Raw genomic sequence first — 22,640 nt, forward strand, 5'->3', positions numbered from 1 at the left:
CATTCAACACTCAGAGTCGGTTCCAATGCTGATGCGGCCTTTATTAACGCTAGCGAGGAGGAAATCACAAGACTGAGTCCAGGCTTCTCTCCACAGAACAAAGGGTTACATTCACTTTTATATGTTTCACAACAGTTACAAACAGTTTACTGCAGTTACACAGCCCATCACGGCTGGACACAAGCCAATCACAACGATTATAGATTACATATAGGTTCTTTTAACCCAATAGAATTCCCCTTATGTCTCAGGAACCATGTGTTCGTCTCTTGTCAGCTTGGGCTGATTGATATAGGTTCTCTCCCTAGTTCTTTCTTCTTGGAGAAATAATTGGTTTATAACCTTGTTTACAGGAGATGGGTTCTCTTATCTCTTTCTTCCTGGGGAATTAATTGGTTTATGGCCTTGAATACGGGAGATGGGTTCTCTCCTCATTATTCTTATCCTGCATTCAAGGCATTCCTATAGTGGGCCTCACAGGGTTATTGCTCGGTCATTGAACATTCAACAGTTCACAGCTTGACTACCTGATTTCCCATCATGCCTGGGCAGCCATTTTATGTGTGGCCACTTTAAACTTATATGCGTTTAGATATATCTAGCAGGTGCCTAATGCCTAGTATTCTGATATATTCTAAAGGTGCCTACTTCCTACAACACTCTCTTATCTGTGACATTTGTAACCAGACTGATTGAACCTTAAATGTCACTGTGCACACCCAAGTGACCATCAGCAGTGGTGAGTGTTATCCCCAGTTTAAAGTGAATGTACACACGTCATCAAACCCACAAACAAAGCCGCTCTTTCAAAAACCGTCAATCCATAAATAATCTGCAGGGAACCAAATGTAATATTTCCAAGTTTGCTGACAACACAAAACTAGGTGGGATTGTGAGCTGTGAGGAGGATGCAAAGATGCTGCAAGGCGATTTAGATCGGTTGAGTGAGTGGGCAAACACATGGCAGATGCAGTATAACGTGGATAAATGTGAAGTTATTCACTTTAGTGGGAAAAACATAAGGACAAAGTATTATTTAAATGGTGATGGCTTGGGAAGTGTCGATGTACAGAGGGACCTGGGTGTCCTTGTACACAAGTCACTGAAAGCAAACATGCAGGTGCAGCAAGCAGTTAGGAAGGAAAATGGTATGTTGGCCTTCATTGCAAGAGGATTTGAGTACAGGAGCTAGGATGTCTTACTACAGTTATACAGGGTCTTGGTGAGACCACACCTGGAGTATTGTGTGCAGTTTTGGTCTCCTTACCTAAAATGATATACTTGCCATAGAGGGAGTGCAGCGAAGGTTCACCAGACTGATTCCGAGGATGGCAGGACTGTCGTATGAGGAGAAATTTGGTCGACTAGGCCTATATTCACTAGAGTTTAGAAGAATAAGAGCGGATCTCATTGAAACATATAAATTCTGATGGGGTTGGATAGACTGGATATGGGGAGGATGTTTCCCCAGGCTGGGAAGTCTAGAACAAGGGGTCACAGTCTCAGGATATGGGGTAGGAAATTTAGGACCGAGATGAGGAGAGATTTTTTCACTCAGAAGGTGGTGAACCTGTGGAATTCTCGACCACAGAAGGCTGTGGAGACCAAGTCACTGAGTATATTTAAGAGGGAGACAGATAGATTTCAGGACACAAAAGACACCAAGGGGTCTGGGGAAAAAGCGGGAATATGGTGTTGAGATAGAGGATCAGCCATGATCATATTGAATGGCGGGGCAGACTCAAAGGGCTGAATGGCCTACTACTGCTCCTATTTTTTATGTTTCGATGTATTAGTTAGAATTAACTTCCTCTTTCACAGCTTCTTTAATTCACTTCCATAACAGGAACAGATTTTGGTCCTTCATACACATGATTTGCATCCAAAACCGGGCCACGAACAACCTCTTCTGCTAAAATTGGTCTAATTATTTTTAGAAGCCGTACCACAACAGGAAAATGCCCAACCAGGGTATTTCCTGTAAATGCTGACCTGATATCCTATAATAAGTGGTAATGTTAAGAACGTAGGAAGAATTAGGGATGAATTATACATAATCTACAACGCACACAGGCCCTGAGGCCCAATGGGTCCGCGCCGCTGTTGATACACCACACAAGCTCCTCCCACTCGAATTACCATCAGCCGTGGCTCAGTGGGTAGCACTCTCTCGGTGGGAGGGGCCAGGAGTGAGCAGGGACTGCTGGTTGTTTGATTAATGCTGGGGGCTTGGAGTGAGTTTGTAAAAAGTTGCTGTTGTGTTGTAGGGCCATTTTGGCCCATGAACTGATGTCTGCTGAGGGACCCGGAGTGCAGGGACCCGGAGTGCTGGGCCCCTCAGAGGACAATGTTCCCAGGATGCATTTAATCAGGGGAGAAAATGTTGGGGGAAGGGAGAATAAAAGACCCAAAGATTTGGGCCGGGACCCCAGGAGATTGGGAAAAGAAAACACGGTGGTGGTGCAGTGCGAGGATAAGGAGATACGAGCTTGGGACATTATCCAGGCAGTACATGAGGACTGCGGTGAGAGAAGCTGCTTTGCCTGCCGACCAAAGCCCAATGTTGGGTTCGAGGTGACGGTCAGTGGCTGAGAGGAGGTGGGAAGACTTTTACTGAGTTTGAAGGTTGGTGATAAGTTCTTGGATGTATCTCTGCTGTATTCTGAAGAGGTGGTGGTCTCATTCTTAAACCTGACGGTTTATATTGAGGACCATGTGCTAATAAAACAGTTGGAGTTGTGGAACATTAAAATTTGCTCGGCAATAAAGAGGAGATACTCTCCAGGAACGCGGGAAGCAGGTGGAACCCGTTATGTAAAGGTGTGCTTCCCAGAGCATGAAATTTGAGACAATGGAAGGACTGCAGTACTTCCGGGTACTGCATGATAACCAGGTGAAGATTTGCTGTTATTGTCTCGGACACGACCAGCTTGGAAGAAGCTGTCCAGACCTGTACTGCTATAACTGCGGTGAATCTGGACACATTACTTGGAGTTGCAAGCCAGAGAGCTGTGGGGTGTGTCACAAAGGCCCCACCCTCTGAGTGTGAGGCAGAAGGAAGCCCCTCGAGTGACGAGGAGATGGGAGAATGAGCAGGAGGTGTGAGTGGAGTGGCTGGAGGAACAGAGCAGACGGAGGACACTGCCGGCGAACGGAATGAGAAAAGAGCACAAGAAGAGGCAGAAAATTGTGGAGCAGAGAACAGGATGGAGATGGTGGAAAACATACCAAGTGTGGTGGAAAAGGACAAAGACAGCGGGGGGCAGCATGGGTCAAGGGCAGAGTCGAGCCATAATACGGCTCAGCTCACCCTAAGGAATCGGGTGTCCGTGGGGAGAGCGGAGGTGGGAGCGGGGTAAGTGTAAGTACTCCAAAGAAAGGCGGGGAGTCAGATATCCTGGGGAGCAGGAGGGGGCAAGACAAGGAGAGGGTGCAAGAGGCAGGAGTCTTAAAGGGGCAGCAGGACAACGAGTGGGGAGACAAAGAAGCCAAAAGGGAGCAAGATAGGTGAAGACGCACCATTGTCCCTGAGAGAGAAGAAACGGGGAGCAAGGGTCAGTGGTGGAGCTGAGGCCGCTGGGAGCGGCACTGTTGGAGAAACCACGATAGCAGGAAGACTGTCGAAGGGAGATAATGGCCCGAACATGGTGCACTCACCGCCCGCTGCCACTGGGTTTAATGGGCGGTCTCCCCTCCCAGCCAGTTTGGTGGAGACCTCCCGCCGGCGGGCAGGGAAGACCGCTGGGAACTGTCCGCTGGTGTGCAACTCACGTCAGTGTCCTCCCGCCCGCCGAGCTGCCAGTTTGGTCCAGGCGGGAGTCCGCTGCAGCAGGGGGAAGGATCACCGCGTGGAGGCAGGTCTAAGCTCAACAGTAAGTACGAAGTCCCGCAAAAAAAGGTTAGTAAACTTCTTTTATTTTTATTTTCCTGCGATTCATGTGGATGGGGTCCCCTGAAGGCTTTCCAGTGTTTTTTTATTTTTTGGAAAGTTTGAATTTTATCTGTTCGCCCTCCCTGGGCCCGACTCAATCCGCGGCGGTACTTTGCCGAGGATTGCATTTAGTGCTGAGATTGGGAGGTCCCGCCCACTGCCGCCCAGATTCATGGTGTAAATGTTTTTTTTGCCGCCGAGTGGTCTTTCCAGGACTTTTCCACCAAACTCCCGCCCAAAGTACCGTCAGGTATCTCAGCGGTCCATTGGGTGGAACTTGGGCAGAACTTAGCTTCCACAAGTTCGGGGCCGATGTATCTGACGGGGGGCAGGGACGGGAGATTACAGAAGAGCTCGAGAGTGAGGAGTCAGGGGGATGGAGATATGGAAGTGGGGGGTGGGGTGCCATTATGTGCAAAGGGAAAGGTTAGTGAGTGGCAGAAGGAGGGAGAAGGGGCAGCTCCTCGGCCTAAACCGATTGTAAGGAAGAGGCTGAAACGGCAGGGAAGGTTCAAACAGGAGGTGAAAAAGAGCCGGAGGCTGCAGGAGAAAGCAACAGCGGCCCCAAAAGTTGAGAAGCAGCTTGAGAGAAGGGAAGAGCCAGAGATTAAATGATGGGGATTATCAGGCACACTTTTATTAGGAGCCATGATACATTGGTCTCGATTAATGTGAACGGACTGAGGGGGGAGAAGAAATTGCAGCAGTTGTTGCAGCGTTTTAAAGCACTGACCTGTTTTGTCTTTTTGGGATGAGGATATCCTAGAAAGAGTTCGGAAGGTTTGGTTATGATCATTTTTAAAGTACTATAGATTAATATATGTTACGGGAGACAAATTAAACTTCAGGTTCTGATGTTACTGTGTGTTGGAGGAACGGCTGTGCGAGTGATGGAAAGGATTTGTATGATACAGTGGAATGATCACGATGTTGTAAATGTTTTTAATGTTGAATAAATTACATTAAAAAAATGTGGGTAGCACTCTCGCCTCTGAGTCAGAAGGTTGTGGGTTCAAGTCCCACTCCAGAGACTTGAGCACAAAAAAGTCTAGGCTGACACTCCAGTGTGGTGCACTGTCGGAGATGCCGTCTTTCGGATGAGACGTTAAACCGAGGTCCCGTCTGCTCTCTCAAATGGACGTAAAAGATCCCATGGCACTATTTGGAAGAAGAGCAGAGGAGTTATCCTCGGTGTCTTGGTCAATTATCCCTCAATCAACATAACAAAAAAAACAGATTATCTGGTTATTATCACTTGCTGGGAGCTTGCTGTGCGCAAATTGGCTGCCGCGTTTCCTACATTACAACAGTGACTACACTCCAAAAGTACCTCATTGGCTGTAAAGCGCTTTGAGACATCCGGTGATCATAAAAGGCGCTATATAAATGCTAGTCTTTCTTTCTTTACCACTTCCCACCCTGCCATAGTATCCCTCGATCCCTTCTCCCTCATGGATGCACCAAGCCACCAGCTTCAACTGCTCTGTGTGGCATCGAGTTCCACATTCTCACCACTCTCTGTCAACAGATCCCTCCTAAATTCTTTATTTGATCTGTTAGTGACTATCTTACCTATTTCTGTCCCTTTATTCTAGACTCACTCACAGGTGGAAACAATCTCTCCACACCCACCCTATCGAACCCTTCATGGTTTTAAAGACCTCAATCAGGTCTCCTCTTCATCTTTTGCAGAGAAAAGAGTCGCTGGCTGCTCAATCTTTCCCCAAAGTTGCACCCTCTGAATTCTGAGAAGGTGCTTGTAAATCTTTCCTGCACTTTCTCCAGTGGTTCAATATCCTTTTTGTAGTATGGAGACCAGAACCGCTACAATAGTTCCAAGTGTGGTCTAAACAAGGTTCTGCACTAATTTAACAAAACCTTCCTACTTTTTTGAATACTATTTTTACAAATGAACCCTCGTACTTTGTTTGCACTCTTTATGCCTTGATCAAATTGTGTTGCTATGTTTAGAGATTTGTGTATCTATTCCCAGATCTCTGTGGGATGAGAAAAGGCAAAATGGTCCCTTCTGATCCCTCGAGTATCCTAACTTGTCACATGGTCCTATTTCAGTTAGAATAATCCCAGTGTTCCTGTACAGCGTTGAAACATTTAGCCCTCTGATACTCAGTTTTAAATGTACTTTGCTCTAATTTTTGTTTGTATCCTCTGGCCCCAGTTTGCTGGTTTACTTTGAAGCAGTAATCTAAATAGCAGCAAGAGAAGCGGGTGTATCAGGGACCCACAGCTACCAGTGTGAGGAACCAATAACGAAAGAAAGATAGACTTGCATTTCTACAGACCTTTCACAACCGCAGGAAGTCCCAACACACTTTACCGACAATGAAGTAATTTACAAGTGTAGTCACTGTTGTAACATCGGAAACGCAGCAACCAATTTGTGCACAGCAAGATCCCACTAGCAGCATGTGATAATGACCAGATAATCAGTTTTAGTGATGTTGGTTGAGGGATAAATCTTAGCCAGGACTCCGGGGAGAACGCCCCTATTCTTTGGTTAGTGCCGTGGGATATTTTACATCCACCTGAGAGGGAAGACAAGGCCTCGGTTAATGTCTCATCGAATGATGGCACCTCCAACACCGCAGCACTCCCTCAGTACTGCACTGGAGTGTGATCCTGGATGATGTGTTGAGGAGTGCGGCGTGGGACTTGAACTCACAACCTTCTGACCTGGAGGTGAGAGAGTGACCCACTGAACCACACCTGACCAGCCTTGTTCTCCCGGCCCCACCTCCACCTTCGAAGAAGCTGGTACTCCTGGCCTCACTTTGTCTGGTCCACTGGTTCCGGCCTCCTGTGGTATGCCCAGTGAGTGAGAGGCAGGGAATGCCGGAATTCTCAGTGTTGGGAGTCCCTCACTTCACCACCTCCTACGTCGCTGGCCTGTTTGGGCCGGGCAGAGGCCTCACCCCTTACCAGACCCAGCAGGTTCACCCACGTAAGGGCAGGACCTGGGTATCCAGGGCCCAGGCCCAACTTGTGGCCTTTTTACCAAAGGTCCACCGGAGTTACTGCAGGAATGTGCCGGAAGGGATGCAGATTTTCAGCTCCGTTGAGAGGATTTCTCAAGTGTTACATTTCTAGTGATATTTTAAGAATATTTGAAAATTCTGGACGGGAATAGACCCACGGGTCCACTCAGCCTGGCCCATACTGTGCTTCTCGACTCGAACGGGAAATACTGCATTCAAAAGCGATTGGTACAAACTAGTTTCGCTGCTTGTTTGTAAGTGTCAACTGTGGCTCAGTGGGTCGCTCTCTCACCTCTGAGTCAGAATGTTGTGGGTTCAAGTCCCACTCCAGGAACTTGAGAACATAGATCTAGGCTGACACTCCAGTGTAGTGCTGAGGGAGTGCTGCACTGTCGGAGGTGCTGTTTTTCGGATGAGACAAACTGAGACCCTGTCTGCTCTCAGGTGGATGTAAAAGCTCCCATGGCACCATTTCAAATAAGAGCAGGGAAGTTATCCCTGTGTCCTCGCCAATATTTATCCCTCAATCAACAACAAAAACGGGCTATCTGGTCATTATCACATTGCTGTTTGTGGGAGCTTGCTGTGCACAAATTGGCTGCCCCGTTTCCCACATTGCAACAGTGACTACACTCCAAAAGTACTTCATTGGTTGTAAAGCGCTTTGAGACATCTGGTGCTCGTGAAAGGCGCTATATAAATGCAAGTCTTTCTTTGTGTGAATATGTTTTTTCCAGAGGACGGCCCACTTGCTCTTGTTATTCGTTCCTCTTTATGTGGTTTGTACTTGAGCTGTGAGAACCCTGTAAGGAAGTTCAGTGACAATCAGCTATCTCTGAAACATCGACGGTAGCATTTTATACAGTGTGTGAATGAACAGGAATTTCATCTTTTAAAAATAATTAATTTGAAATGTTTGGCCCGAGGCTCACAGCCGTGACTCTGACCCTCTGTGTCGCAGTGGGTAAGTAAATGCCCAGAGTGGGGGCATCCAACCTGGGTTTGGTTTCATATGATCACATTTCTGAGTTTGATTTCGGGATTGTGGCCGGGTGGTGTGAGTCGGGTATTTTGCAGTCAGATATTTATGTTTAAGAATTGAGATATGTTGGGATTTCTCATGGTTCAGTGGACAAATACCCGGTAAGATGTGACACTGAGCCACGCTGCCCAGTTATCCCACTCCTGGTCTGTGTGTGTGACTGCTGGGGTGTGGAGACCAATAGGATCAACTGCTCTTCCAGGCTGAGAAGCCATCCACGATGTATTGTTCAGATTCACTTGTGAAGAACAGGCGTTGGGTGAGCTATCAGTAGGCTGGCCCCTCCTGTGAGGTAAGAAACAGTATTATAGTAAAAGCAAAGGCTGACACAAATGCAAGGCAATGTGGAAATAAAGCAACAAAGGGATACAAAAAAAGTAAGAGCTGCATAAAGGAATACAGAAAAAACTGGTGAAGATTATCAAAGCAAACAGCAGAAGTTATCAACAACAACAACTGGTATTTATATAGCACCTTTAACGTAGTGAAACTTCCCAAGGGGCTTCACAGGAGTATGAGAGATAAAATTTGACACCGAGCTGCATAAGCAGAAATTAGTGCAGGTGATCAAAAGCTTGGTCAAAGAGGTATGTTTTAAGGATTATCTTGAAGGAGGAAAGAGAGGTAGAGAGGTTTAGGCAGGGAGTTCCAGAGCTTGGGGCCCAGGCAACAGAAGGCACGGCCACCAATGGTGGAGCGATTATAATCAGGGATGGGCAAGAGGGCAGAATTAGAGGAGCGCAGATATCTTGCGTGGGCGGGGGGCAGGGGTTGTGGGGCTGGAGGAGATTACAGAGATAGGGAGGAACGAGGCCATGGAGGGATTTGAAAACAAGGATGAGAATTTTGAAATCGAGGCATTGCTTAACCGGAAGCTAATGTCGGTCAGCGAGCTCAGGGGTGATGGGTGAGTGGGACTTGGTGCGAGTTAGGACACGGACAGCCGAGTTTTGGATCACCTCTAGCTTACGTAGGGTTGAATGTGGAGTGTGTTGGAATAGTCAAGTCTCGAGGTGACAAAGGCACTGATGGTTGTTTCAGTTTATTTGGAGAAAGGGAGCAGCTGAAGGGGAATGTGGGCCCAATAAAGACAGATACAGGCGAGACTATAATAGATAATAAGGGCATGGCAGACTTGGGCAATGGAAACTTTGCATCCATTTAGAAGAACATACTGGAGTTAATGCATGTAAAAAATGTCACTGTGTAAATATTGTGACTGAAGAGAGACAGATCTCCAGGACCTGCTGGTTACCACCCCGGATATTAAAAGAAACCAGTGAGGAAATTGTAGATGTGTTTCATTGTTTTCCAGAGTTCTCTAGAATCAGGAATTATGTCCTTGGTCTGGAAAATTGAAAATGGTGCTCCATATTTGAAGTAGGGAGGAGGCAGAAAGCAAGGGCCCAAGTTTCGGGCCACGCCCCGACTGGACGCCCGTTTTTCACGCCACAAAGTGTGCCTTAAAAAAAAACTTACCTATTCTCCGGCTCCCTGCAGGTCCTCTGGAGCTGGGCGCGGCGCATCACGAGCTGTGGGGGGCGGAGCCAGGTCCCTGCTCTGAAAACAGTGCCGGGACCTCTGCACATGCGCACTACAGTGGGCGCGCATGTGCAGTAGCTCCAGGTGCCCAAAACTGTGTGGGAGGGGCCCGAAGCACGCAGCCCCTAGCCCTGGCCGAATAGCCTCACTGGGGCTGCGTGGATAAGGCTGCACCTCCCACGCCCAGCTCCTGATTCCTCCCGACCCGACTCGACTCCCGCTCCCCCCTACCGGACCCGACCCGACCCCCCCACCCCCCGACCTTCACCTCCCCCTCCCCCCTGACTCGACTCCCGCTCCCCCCCCCGGCCCGGACACGACCCCCTGCCGACCCGACCTCCGCCCCCACCCACCCCGACCCGCGATCCCGACCCCCACCGGACCACGGACCCTGGACCCGACGGCGCCTACCTGGAAATCCGGTGCTAAAAACAGGCCCAGCCCGAAGTCTTGGGCCCGGCCCGTTCAGCCTCCCTCTCCTTTCTCCCTTCTCTCTCTCCCTCCCTCCCCCTCCCTTCTCTCCCTCCCTCTCCCCTCCCCCTCCCTTCTCTCCCTCCCTCCCTCCCTTCTCTCCCTCCCTCCCTCCCTTCTCTCCCTCCCTCCCTCCCTTCTCTCCCTCCCTCCCTCCCTTCTCTCCCTCCCTCCCCCTCACTTGTCTCCCTCCCTCCCCCACTCCCTTCTCTCCCTCCCTCCCTCCCCCCTCCCTTCGCTCCCTCCCTCCCCCACTCCCTTCTCTCCCTCCCTCCCCCACTCCCTTCTCTCCCTCCCACCCTTCTCTCCCTCCCTTCTCTCCCCTCCCCTCCCCTCTCTCCCCTCTCCTCCCCTTTTCCCCCCTTCCCCTCCCTTCTCCCTGCCGCACCCCCTCTTCCCCCCTCCTCCTCCCCACCCCCTCCTCCCCCTCCCCCTTCCCCCTCCCCTCACTGTCAGAAACACAGACTCTGACAGACAGAGAGATAGAGACACACTGGGGCGGGGGATGTCCCAGCACGCTGTTGGAGGACTCCCGGTGCTGCAGTCGGCAAGTAGAAAATGTTTTATTTATTGATTTTTTAATTTTAAAAAAATGTTTGTTTATTTTGTTTTGATTGATTTATTGGTTGATTTATTAATGTATTTATCATTTATTATTGATGATGGTTCTTTATTTGTAAAACTGAAGTGTTTAATGTTTGTAAACTTCCCTTTAAACCCTGCCATTCCCTACGCCTGATTTGTAACCTACGCCTGATTTTCTAAGTGTAGACAAGGTTTTTCTGAGCGTACAAAAATCTACACTTACTCCATTCTAAGTTAGTTTGGAGTATGTTTTCACTGCCTAAACTTTCAAAAGTGGCCGGACACGCCCCCTTTTGAAAATAAAAAGCTGTTCCAAACTGAAACTGTTCCAACTGACTAGAACTGGAGCAAACTAAATGCCGAGAATTGCAATTTCTAAGATACTCTATTCTAAACCAGTTGCTCAAAAAAAACAGGAGCAACTCAGGCCAAAACTTGGCCCCCAAGTAACTACTGACCTGTCAGTTTAATGTCAGCTGTGGGGAAGTTGCTGGAATAGATCACCAGGGACAGAGTGACCGAGCACGTGGACAAGTCTGAGCTGATCAAAGAGAGCCAGCACGGATTGTGAAGACTAGGTCATGTCTGGTTCATCGAGCTGAATGTGTTTAGGATCTCACTCACATGGTGGATAGGGGAGTGTCTATGGATGTGGTCTGCATGAACTTCCAGAAAGATCAGGTTCCTGACAGATTATCAAACATGAGAAGGCATGGAATTGAAGGGGACTCAGTGACATGTGTTGGTCATTGGTTGAGAGATAGGAGACAGTGACAGGTACTCTGATTAGCAGGAGGTGACAAGTGGTGTTTCCCAGGGATCGGGACTCAGCTCTTCACCATATTTATTAGTGATTTGGATGGAGGGATTGAGTTACACATCCAAGATGGCACTGAGTTAGGAGACACAGTAAGTTGTGCAGATGTGAACAGGAAGTTACAAAGATACATCGACAGACTCAGTGAGTGGGCAAAACTATGGCAGGTGGGGTTTATTACAGGGAAGTGTGAGGTCATCCATTTTGGATCCAAGAAAGACAAATCAGAATATTTTTGAATGTGTTTTACTTGTATGGGGTGTTTGTGAACATCATTGAGTGGAATACACCTATTTATGTGTCTCTATCTATACAGCAATCTATATTAAAATACAGCCACCAGTGGATTTTACACAGGAATTTTTGAAAGAACATAAACTGATTATATTATACAAATATATATTAACTGTCCAAGTGCTGCAGCAAAGTAAAAGCCTCTTTCTTCGCTGAAACCACCTTTAGTGTTTTGAACTTGCCTTGTAGTCAGCAAATACACGAGGATGGGTCACAGTGCTTTGAAACATAAACCGCTGGTGAACCAGTGAAAGTGGGTTAACAGCCTCGGGGGCAGGAAGCAGTGGCAGCAAAGGTAAGAAGGGATATTAGTTCACCAGTGCCAGCTGCTCCCTTCCTTTATTGATTTGTTGCTAGCCCATTCTCTCTCAATTCACCAATGTTGCTGTTAATCCATTCATCTGCTGATGTGCCTGCTGCTTCAGGAATTGATTTCCGTGTGTCCATGTCTCTGGAGTTGGTTCAGTTCTCACTGTCCCACTAACTTACTGATTTGTTGGTATTGCCACTGCTCCCATTTATTCACTGATGCTCACAACTCCATTCGTTTTCGAACCAGAATTTGGGCTTTGCAGTTCTCCGTGTGTTTAATCCGGTCCACCAATACTTGGAGAAGCTGGGCTCCCCCTCACTGTTTGCCGAGTGTGTTTGTGGCTGCACAAATCCAATTGTGGGCTGCAGCCCGACCCATTCAATGAGAACAACTTGTATTTATAGTGCCTTTAACGTAATAAACCCTCACAAGGTGCTTCTCAGGAACGGTATCAGACACAATTTGACACCGAGCCACATAAACAGATATTAAGCCAGGTGAAGAGGTCGGGTTTAAGGAGTGACCAAAAGGAAGTAGAGACGGAGAGGTTTAGGGAGGGAATGCCACAGCTTCGGGCCCAGACAGCTGAAGGCACGGCCACCAGAATGGTGGGGCGAAGGAAGTGGGGGATGCACAAGAGGCCAGAATTGGAGTGCAGAGTTCCCAGAGGGTTGAAGGGCTGGAGGACCCCCGACCTTGTTCATCCCCTCCCCCTCCTCCGACCGCGTTCACCCCTCCCCTCCCCCTCCTCCGACCGCGTTCACCCCTCCCCCGACCGTGTTCTCCCCTCCCCCGACCTTGTTCATCCCCTCCCCCTCCCCCGACCGTGTTCTCCCCTCCCCCTCCCCCGACCGTGTTCTCCCCTCCCCCAACAGTGTTCATCCCCTCCCCCTCCCCCGACCGTGTTCTCCCCCTCCCCCGACCGTGTTCACCCCTCCCCCAACCGTGTTCATCCCCTCCCCCTCCCCCAACCGTGTTCACCCCCTCCCCCTCCCCCGACCGTGTTCTCTCCTCCCCCTCCCCCGACCGTGTTCACCCCCTCCCCCTCCCCCGACCGTGTTCTCCCCTCCCCCTCCCCCGACCGTGATCACCCCCTCCCCCGACCGTGTTCACCCCCTCCCCCTCCCCCGACCGTGTTCATCCCCTCCCCCTCCCCCGACCGTGTTCTCCCCTCCCCCAACAGTGTTCATCCCCTCCCCCTCCCCCAACCGTGTTCACCCCCTCCCCCTCCCCCGACCGTGTTCTCTCCTCCCCCTCCCCCGACCGTGTTCACCCCCTCCCCCTCCCCCGACCGTGTTCTCCCCTCCCCTCCCCCGACCGTGATCACCCCCTCCCCCGACCGTGTTCACCCCCTCCCCCTCCCCCGACCGTGTTCACCCCCTCCCCCTCCCCCGACCGTGCTCTCCCCCTCCCCCAACCGTGTTCACCCCCTCCCCCTCCCCCGACCGTGATCACCGCCTCCCCCTCCCGTTGTTCATCCCCTCCCCCGACCGTGTTCACCCCCTCCCTCTCCCCCTCCAGAGTTCATCCCCTCCCCCTCCCCCTCCAGAGTTCACCCCCTCCCCCTCCCCCTCCAGAGTTCACTCCCTCCCCCGACCGTGTTCACCCCCTCCCCCCTCGCCCTCCCCCAACCGTGTTCACCCCCACCCCATCCCCCTCCCCCGACTGTGCTCTCCCCCTCCCCCGACCGTGTTCACCCCCTACCCGTCCCCCGACCGTGCTCTCCCCCTCCCCCGACCGTGTTCACCCCCTCCCCGTCCCCCGACCGTGCTCTCCCCCTCCCCATCCCGTGTTCACCCCCTCCCCGTCCCCCGACCGTGTTCACCCCCTCCCCCTCCCCCTCCCCCGACCGTGTTCACCCCCTCCCCCGACCGTGTTCACCCCCTCCCCCGCCCTCGACAATGTTCACCCCTCCCCCTCCCCCGACCGTGTTCACCCCCTCCCCCGCCCTCGACCGTGTTCACCCCCTCCCCTGCCCCTCCCCCGACCGTGTTCATCCCTCCCCCTCCCCCTCCCCCGACCGTGTTCACCCCCTCCCCATCCCCAACCGTGTTCACCCCTCCCCCTCCCCCTCCCCCGACCGTGTTCACCCCTCCCCCTCCCCCGACCGTGGTCACCCCTCCCCCTCCCACGACCGTGTTCACCCCCTCCCCCTCCCCCGACCGTGTTCATCCCCTCCCCCTCCCCCAACCGTGTTCACCCCTCCCCCTCCCCCGACCGTGTTCACCCCCTCCCCCTCCCCCGACCATGTTCACCAGCTCCCCCTCCTCCGGCAGTGTACACCCCCTCCCCCGCCCCTGACCATGTTCATCCCATCCCTCTCCCCCGACCGTGTTCACCCCCTCCCCCTCCCCGACTGTGTTCACCCCCTCCCCCTCCCCCAACCGTGTTCACCCCCTCCCCCGACCGTGTTCACCCCCTCCCCCTCCCCCGACCGTGTTCACCCCCTCCCCCGACCGTGTTCACCCCCTCCCCCTCCCCGACCGTGTTCACCCCCTTCCCTCCCCGACCGTGTTCACCCCCTCCCCCTTCCACGACCCTGTTCATCCCCTCCCCCGACCGTGTTCATCCCCTCCCCCTCCCCCGACCGTGTTCACCCCTCCCCGACACTGTTCTCCCCCGACCGTGTTCACCCCCTCCCCCTCCCCCGACCGTGTTCACCCCATCCCCCTCCCCCGACCATGTTCACCCCCTCCCCCTCCCCCGACCGTGTTCACCCCATCACCCCCCCGATCGTGTTCACCCTCTCCCCCTCCCCTGACAGTGTTCACCCCTCCCCCGACCGTGTTCACTCCCCCTCCCCCTTCCCTGACCATTTTCACCATCCCCCCTCCCCTGACGGCAAGCAGTGAGTAGCATGGTATGGGGCAGTGGGGAAGCAGTGAGTAGCATGGTATGGGGCTGTGGGGAAGCAGTGAGTAGCATGGTATGGGGCAGTGGGGAAGCAGTGAGTAGCATGGTATGGGGCAGTGGGGAAGCAGTGAGTAGCATGGTATGGGGCAGTGGGGAAGCAGTGAGTAGCATGGTATGGGGCAGTGGGGAAGCAGTGAGTAGCATGGTATGGGGCAGTGGGGAAGCAGTGAGTAGCATGGTATGGGGCAGTGGGGAAGCAGTGAGTAGCATGGTATGGGGCAGTGGGGAAGCAGTGAGTAGCATGGTATGGGGCAGTGGGGAAGCAGTGAGTAGCATGGTATGGGGCAGTGGGGAAGCAGTGAGTAGCATGGTATGGGGCAGTGGGGAACGCAGTGAGTAGCATGGTATGGGGCAGTGGGGAACGCAGTGAGTAGCATGTTATGGAGCAGTGGGGAAGGCAGTGAGTAGCATGGTATGGGGCAGTGGGGAAGCAGTGAGTAGCATGGTATGGGGCAGTGGGGAAGGCAGTGAGTAGCATGGTATGGGGCAGTGGGGAAGCAGTGAGTAGCATGGTATGGGGCAGTGGGGAAGGCAGTGAGTAGCATGGTATGGGGCAGTGGGGAAGCAGTGAGTAGCATGGTATGGGGCAGTGGGGAAGCAGTGAGTAGCATGGTATGGGGCAGTGGGGAAGCAGTGAGTAGCATGGTATGGGGCAGTGGGGAAGCAGTGAGTAGCATGGTATGGGGCAGTGGGGAAGCAGTGAGTAGCATGGTATGGGGCAGTGGGGAAGGCAGTGAGTAGCATGGTATGGGGCAGTGGGGAAGGCAGTGAGTAGTATGGTATGGGGCAGTGGGGAAGGCAGTGAGTAGCATGGTATGGGGCAGTGGGGAAGGCAGTGAGTAGCATGGTATGGGGCAGTGGGGAAGGCAGTGAGCAGCATGGTATGGGGCAGTGGGGAAGCAGTGAGTAGCGTGGTAGCGGGCTGTCATGTTTGACCATGAACCACCTTGCCCCCATCAGTACCCCTCCCCTTTGTTATGATCTAGAGTGCACTGCCTGAAAGTGCGGTGGAACCAGATTCAATAACAACTTTCAAAAGGAAATTGGATAAATACTTGAAAAGGAAAATTCTGCAAGGCTATGGGGAGAGAGCAGGGGATGGGAGTAATTGAATAGCTCTTGCAAAGGGCCAGCACAGGTACCATGGGCCGAATGGCCGCATCCTGTGTATGTTTCTATCTGAGACCCAATTATACCAAAGGCCAGGAGCCAGGTTTACAACTTTATAATTGCTAAATTTAAAGAGATGAGGGAAGGATTGAGACAAATGGATTGGAGGATTGACCCTGATTCAGAAACCATCATTCTAATTGGTCAAGTGGCTGCCAATGTGGAACTAAGGGAGGGGCGGTGGACAAGGGAAGACACATATAATGGAACTTTGAAAAGATAAATTGCAGATAGTGAGCAATTGAAATAGCTGTTCCAATGGGAGTTTGTTAGCTGCCACGTTCGGGGGGAATGGAGTGAGCCAATGGTACCTACTGAAGGGAGTCACTGTTGTACATCCCTGTGCTGTGAAGGGATTCTCTCTTTAAATAACACATTTATTGTATTGGGAATGGAAAGATCTCCTGCTGAAACTGCTCCCCTTTATTTACTGTATCGCTCAGGTTTTCAGAATGCAAATTAAAAATCAGATTTGACCACAGGTTAAACAGCAGCATGACCAGTGTTTCATTCTTCTCATTCTACTCACACTCTGCGTTTCGTATAAGTCTTTTATTTATTTTATTTCTCCCATTCGGCCTCCTTTTGTCTTCTGCACAAATCACTTCTGCCCTTTAATCTTTTCCAGATCCCCACCGGAGCACTTCACAGGTCATTCTCTGGGGTCTTTAACCCGGAGTGGGTCTTGGGGAGTGGTCTCTCTGCACCTCCCCGGCCTTGTATAAAAACCGCTGGTCGATTTTAACCCGGAGTGGGTCTTGGGGAGTGGTCTCTCTACACCTCCCGGGTCTGTATAAATACTGCTGGTCGATTTTAACCCGGAGTGGGTCTTGGGGAGTGATCTCTGCACCTCCCGGGTCTGTATAAATACTGCCGGTCGATTTTAACCAGGACTGAGTCTTGGGGAGTGATCTCTGCACCTCCCGGGTCTGTATAAAGACCGCCGGTCGATTTTAACCCGGAGTGGGTCTTGGGGAGTGATCTCTGCACCTCCCGGGTCTGTATAAATACTGCCGGTCGATTTTAACCCAGAGTGGGTCTTGGGGAGTGGTCTTTCTGCACCTCCCGGGTCTGTATGAATACCGCCGGTCACTTTTAACCCGGAGTGGGTTTGGGGAGTGGTCTCTGCACCTCCCGGGTCTGTATAAATACTGCCTGTCGATTTTAACCTGGAGTGGGTCTTGGGGAGTGATCTCTGCACCTCACGGGTCTGTATAAAGACCGCCGGTCGATTTTAACCCGGAGTGGGTCTTGGGGAGTGATCTCTGCACCTCCCGGGTCTGTATAAATACTGCCGGTCGATTTTAACCCAGAGTGGGTCTTGGGGAGTGGTCTTTCTGCACCTCCCGGGTCTGTATAAATACCGTCGGTCAATTTTAACCCGGAGTGGGTTTGGGGAGTGGTCTCTGCACCTCCCGGGTCTGTATAAAGACTGCCGCCCACTCCAGGCTGGGAAGAGGGCACAGAGTGTCTGCTGGAGATGAAGATCCGGTGGCCCCTGGCGGCCTGACAACTTCCAGGTAAATGGGGGAAGTGGGTTGGAGTTTGGGGCAAGGGGGATTTGTGGCCGCACAAAGGAGATTTTTTGACTTGCCTTGGATGGGGGGGGGGGACTGTGGATTCAGCAGGGGTCGGGGGGGAGGAACTGTGGATTCGCGGAGGGGGGGAGAGTGTGCATTGAGCGGGGGCGGGGGGCGTAGTGGACTCGGGGGGTAGGGGGGAGTGTGTGGATTGAGCGGGGGTGGGAGGAGGTGTGGACTCGGGGTGGGGGGGGGGGGTGTGGATTGAGCGGGGGCGGGGGTGTGGTGGACTCGGGGGGTGGGGGGGAGTGTGGATTGAGCGGGGACGGGGGGGGTGGACTCGGGGGGTGGGGGGGAGTGTGGATTGAGCGGGGGTGGGGGGAGGGGTGCACTCGGGGGGTGGGGGGAGAGTGTTGATTGAGCGGGGGTCGGGGGTGTGGGGTGGGTGGGTGTGTGGGGTGTGGGGGGGGGTGTGGGTGGGGGGGTGTGGTGGGGGTGGGGGGAGCGGGTGTGGGGGGATGTGGCCTCAGGGGGTGGGGGGAGTGTGGATTGAGCGGGGGTGGGGGGAGGTGGACTCGGGGGGTGGGGGGAGTGTGGATTGACCGGGGGGAGGTGGACTCGGGGGGTGGGGGGAGTGTGGATTGAGCGGGGATGGGGGGAGGTGGACTCAGGGGGTGGGGGGAATTAAAGGTTATGGGGAGCGGGTGGATAAGTGGAGCTGAGTCCACGGCCAGATCAGCCATGATCTTGTTGGATGGCGGAGCAGGCTCGAGGGGCTAGATGGCCTACTCCTGTTCCTAATTCTTATGTTCTTATTAATATTGGGGAGGTCTGGAACCAGGGCTCACAGTCTGGGGATAAGGGGTGGGCCATTTAGGACCGAGATGAGGAGAAACTTGTTCACCCGGAGAGTGGTGAACCTGTAGAATTCTCTACCACAGAGAGTTGTTGGGGCCAATTCACTAGATATATTCAAAAAGGAGTTAGATGTAGTCATTACTACTGGGGGGATCGGGGGGGTATGGGGAGAAAGCAGGAATGGGGTACTGAAGTTGCATGTTCAGCCATGAACTCATTGAATGGCGGTGCAGGCTCGAAGGGTCGAATGGCCTGCTCCTGCACCTATTTTCTATGTTTCTATGTTTCTATCTCCGCTCTGCATGCATTTGGGAACTTACTTCGGCTTGCCAGTCGCCGGAGGTCTGCCACGAAGTCTGGAACACTTTGCCCTTCTCGTTGCCGGTGCGTGTAAAACCGGTGTCTCGCCATGTGCATGCTGCTCGCCGGCTTAAAGTGTTCCCTGATCAACTTACTGAGCTCTTGAAAAGTCTTGTCTGCTGGCTTCTCTGGCGCTAGGATGTACTTCATCAGGGAGTACGTCCTGGATCCACAAACCATCAGGAGATGAGCCCTGCGTTTGTCGGCCGAATCCTGTCCCAACCATTCCTTAGTGATGAAACTTTGCTGTAGTCTCTCAATAAAGTCGTCCCAATCATCACCAACACAGTACCTCTCTTCTGTGCTGCTCGTGGCCATGCTCGCATGGTTTAAATCCCAGTTTCTCGTCGCCAATGATATGCCCTTATTATACAGTACAAATACACACGAGGCCCATACTTGAGAGAGGGTCACTCTGTGACCAGTAACCTTTATTAGCCAGCACTCAAGTGATGAAGGTGGGTGGAGTTTCCCCTTTTATACCTGGAAGTCCAGATTCGGAGTGTCTCCCACAAGTTCACCACCTAGTGGTCAATGTTCTCACGGTGTATACATGTGTTACAATGACAATTGAATACATGACAAATGTAACGTGAAATTCTGTCGTATTATGATCACTCTGCCCCACAGGATCCTTTACGATGAGATTGCTAATTAACCCTGTCTCATTGCACAATACAAGATCTAAAGTAACCTGTTGCCTGGTTGGTTCCATGACGTATTGTTCTAGGAAAGTGTCCCGAATGCATTCCATGAACTCATCCTCCAGACTACCTTCACCAATTTGATTTATCCAGTCTATATGAAGATTAAAGTCCTCCACGATTATTGCATTACCTTTGTTACAAGTTCATACTATTCTTGATTAATATTCTGTCCAACAGTATAGCTAGTGTTAGGGGGCCTATATACTACTCCCACCAGTGTTTTCTGCCCCTTGTTATTCCTTACCTTCACCCAGACTGATTCTACTTCCTGATCGTCTGACCCAAAATCCTGTGGCGTCGAAACTTCCCCTTCCCTTAAGGCCTGTTACCGCTGGAAATCAGCGGCCACACTGCGGTATCCCGGCGGTGACCCGCTCCCCACCCAGCGTTCTGCTGCTGCCGACCCGTCCTAAGCCCGATCTTCCCACCTCCCCGTGGGTGAAATTCAGCCGGAAATATCTTGCTCCCGCTGCGCGGTGCCAAAAGCTGCTTTTTTCTGCTGGTGCAGTGAGGCTGTAGTCCTTGTAAAATGGTGGTGTGTCTCCCATTAAAGGGGAGGACCCACTGCCGCTGCCACCATGCTTTTTTTCTGTCAGCCGACTGCCATGTCAGGCCGACAATTATGTCCCGGGTTCGGCCGGGCCACCAACAGGCAGCCTGGCACGCACTCCTTCTTGGGTGCCAGGCCACTGGCCCGGCCGAAACCCTCCTGGTGGCCCAGTGGACTGAACTTAAAGAATCGCAGCGACCCTCCCCTTTACCTGAAGGTGGGAGCCGAGGTGATGTGGCACCGTGATGACGTTATCTGCGTCACGCTGATGACTGACAGCGCCGGTTACTCTGCCCGCCCCCAACTTCCACTCCTCAAGTCCGAACTTCCACTCATTGCCGCATAACCCTCATTATTACCGACTTCTTGTCCGCCGGAAAAACACAAAAACATTGAATTTTGCTCGAGGCCACCGCATTCACTTCGCCGGTAAATACAAGAGAAGCAGGGCAGGTGTGCCCCGTTTCCAGCAGTGGGTATTTTAGTCCCTTTCTCTCTTGTGTCCTTATATCATCCTTTATTATCAGGGTTACCCCCACTCCTTTACCATTCAGCCTGTCTTTTCAAAACGTCAAGTACCCTGGGTCATTTAGTTCCCAACCTCGGTCACCTTGCAACCATGTCTCTGTAATGGCTATTAGATCAAACCCATTTATCTCTATTTGTGCCACTCCTTCATTTATCTTATTATGAATGCTCCATGCATTCAGATAAAGAGCCTTTAATGTAATTTTTTATCGTTATTCCCTACTTTGACCTTAAACTCTGTCCTTTCCTGTCACACTCTGCCTATTTTTATCCAAATCGTTACACTGCTCTATTGCATCTTTATCTTTAGATCTCTAAATTTCCCCTCACATGACTCCTGCCCCCACTCCCCGCCATTTTTTAGTTTAGTTTGAAGCCCTATTTACAGCCACTTGTGGAGGAAGTTAAAGCAAACCCAGAACAATACTTTCAGATATAACCAGGGCAGGAGGGCACAGTCAGGATTGTAAAGGCCAAGTTCAGGACTCAGTTATTTGAAGACGGTGATCAAAAGCTGGAACAGGTTCCCAGGCGAGGCCAGAACACGGGACAGGTTTACAAACCGCTGGACGCTGCAATGGGACGATGGTAGTATTGGAATTCTGGAAGGATGAGATGAAGTGGACCGAGAGCCTTCTGTATCTGAACCTACATCAGAATCTGGTGTTGGGTATCGCACAATATTACTAAAACTGGCAGCTTTTTACCTGATTTTCTGATCCTTGTTGTACCAACCTCCGTGGTAAAGGCAGCAAAGAACATATCCACAGCAGGAGTTCTGAGTTCAGTTGCAGTGTGTGTGTTTTTGGGCTGCCTGTTCACACTGGGATTGTTGGTCAGTACAGGGCAATGTGGGACAGCTAAGCTCAGGATATGTTTGAACAACTCGGCTACAAATTACTGATGATACACATTGGGGCAGATATCCCGGCCTCTCTGAGTCTGTCCGGAGTGTGTACGGACCGGGGAAGGCATCACAAAAGCAGGTTTTCGGTGTGCAATGCGCATGTGCAGAAAACCAGCTTTGAAACATACAAAAACAAGTAACAATAACATTTAAAAAGCACATTTTAATGTTAAAAACCCTGTCCACTAAGGGAAGTTTATTTTAAACCATAATGAAAAATCTTTTTAAAAAAAGTTTGAAAAATAATATTTTTTTCTAAGACATTTATTAACTTTAATTTAAATCAATCTTAAATATGTGATGTGTTTTTTCTATTTTTTACTTGTGTTTGGATGTTGGGGGGGAGTGTTTCTCAATCATAATGAGAACTCCTACTGACCGAGTTCCCATTATTATGAATGAGAAAATACTTGACCTGGATTGGCTGCCCAGTGCCATGTCACTCCAGCTCCAACATACATCCGTCCTGACAGACACACGCTCCGATGTGCAGGGAGAGTAGGCCTCAGGACCGGGATCTCTGGTGGGCGCAGCAGGAAAAGGTCGGTGCGCATCTTTTTTACCATTTTCTGTCGAGCGCCCGCGGGAAACAGAGGAGTGGGATTTCAGACCAATATCCATTCGCAAACACACAGGAGATTTTATAATCACTTCGGTTTCAACTTATTACTTCATGTTGTTCCTCATCTGTTCTGATCCTCAGTTATTTACTATTCACAGGTCTAAAGGCAAGTCCGGTTCTTATCCAGTCCCCAGAAGTTGTGACGGTGCCCGAGGGTGGGACGGTGCAGTTTGGGTGTACCCTGGAGAGCAGCAATGTGAATGTGGATAAATATACTGTACACTGGTACCTCTCACAGGACAGGAAACACATATTAGGTCTTTATGCAGATGGCAGGATTTACCGATCACAAGGTGTCTCTGAGCGGTTTCAGCTTTCCAGAGATGTTGCCAGTAACAGCTACATTCTGACCATCAGAGGCGTGGAGCGCAGAGACAGCGCGGTCTATATCTGTGGTATTTGGGGAAAAATCTATGGAAATGGAACCCGGCTGACTGTAACCAGTAAGTACATTCTACATTATATTGGTTTGATATCTAATAATGTTACTATACCAGCATCTCGTGTTTAAGTA

The 22,640-nt window shown here is 51.3% G+C and overlaps 1 protein-coding gene across 4 annotated transcripts in view; it reads left to right on the top strand.

Moving 5' to 3' along the window:
* Window positions 1-7,770: 7,770 nt before the first annotated feature.
* The window catches only part of LOC139255976 (immunoglobulin superfamily member 3-like), a 120,978-nt gene continuing 106,108 nt past the window's right edge, over window positions 7,771-22,640 (top strand). For all 4 annotated transcript variants that reach the window (XM_070874060.1, XM_070874058.1, XM_070874057.1 and 1 more), the window contains exons 1-2: window positions 7,771-7,891; window positions 22,225-22,569. In XM_070874060.1, the coding sequence (XP_070730161.1) occupies window positions 7,840-7,891; window positions 22,225-22,569 (397 nt within the window). In that variant the 5' untranslated portion in view covers window positions 7,771-7,839. The remainder of the gene's footprint in view (window positions 7,892-22,224; window positions 22,570-22,640) is intronic.

Source organism: Pristiophorus japonicus, unplaced genomic scaffold (assembly GCF_044704955.1).
Source record: "Pristiophorus japonicus isolate sPriJap1 unplaced genomic scaffold, sPriJap1.hap1 HAP1_SCAFFOLD_660, whole genome shotgun sequence".
Taxonomy (NCBI): Eukaryota; Metazoa; Chordata; class Chondrichthyes; family Pristiophoridae; genus Pristiophorus; species Pristiophorus japonicus.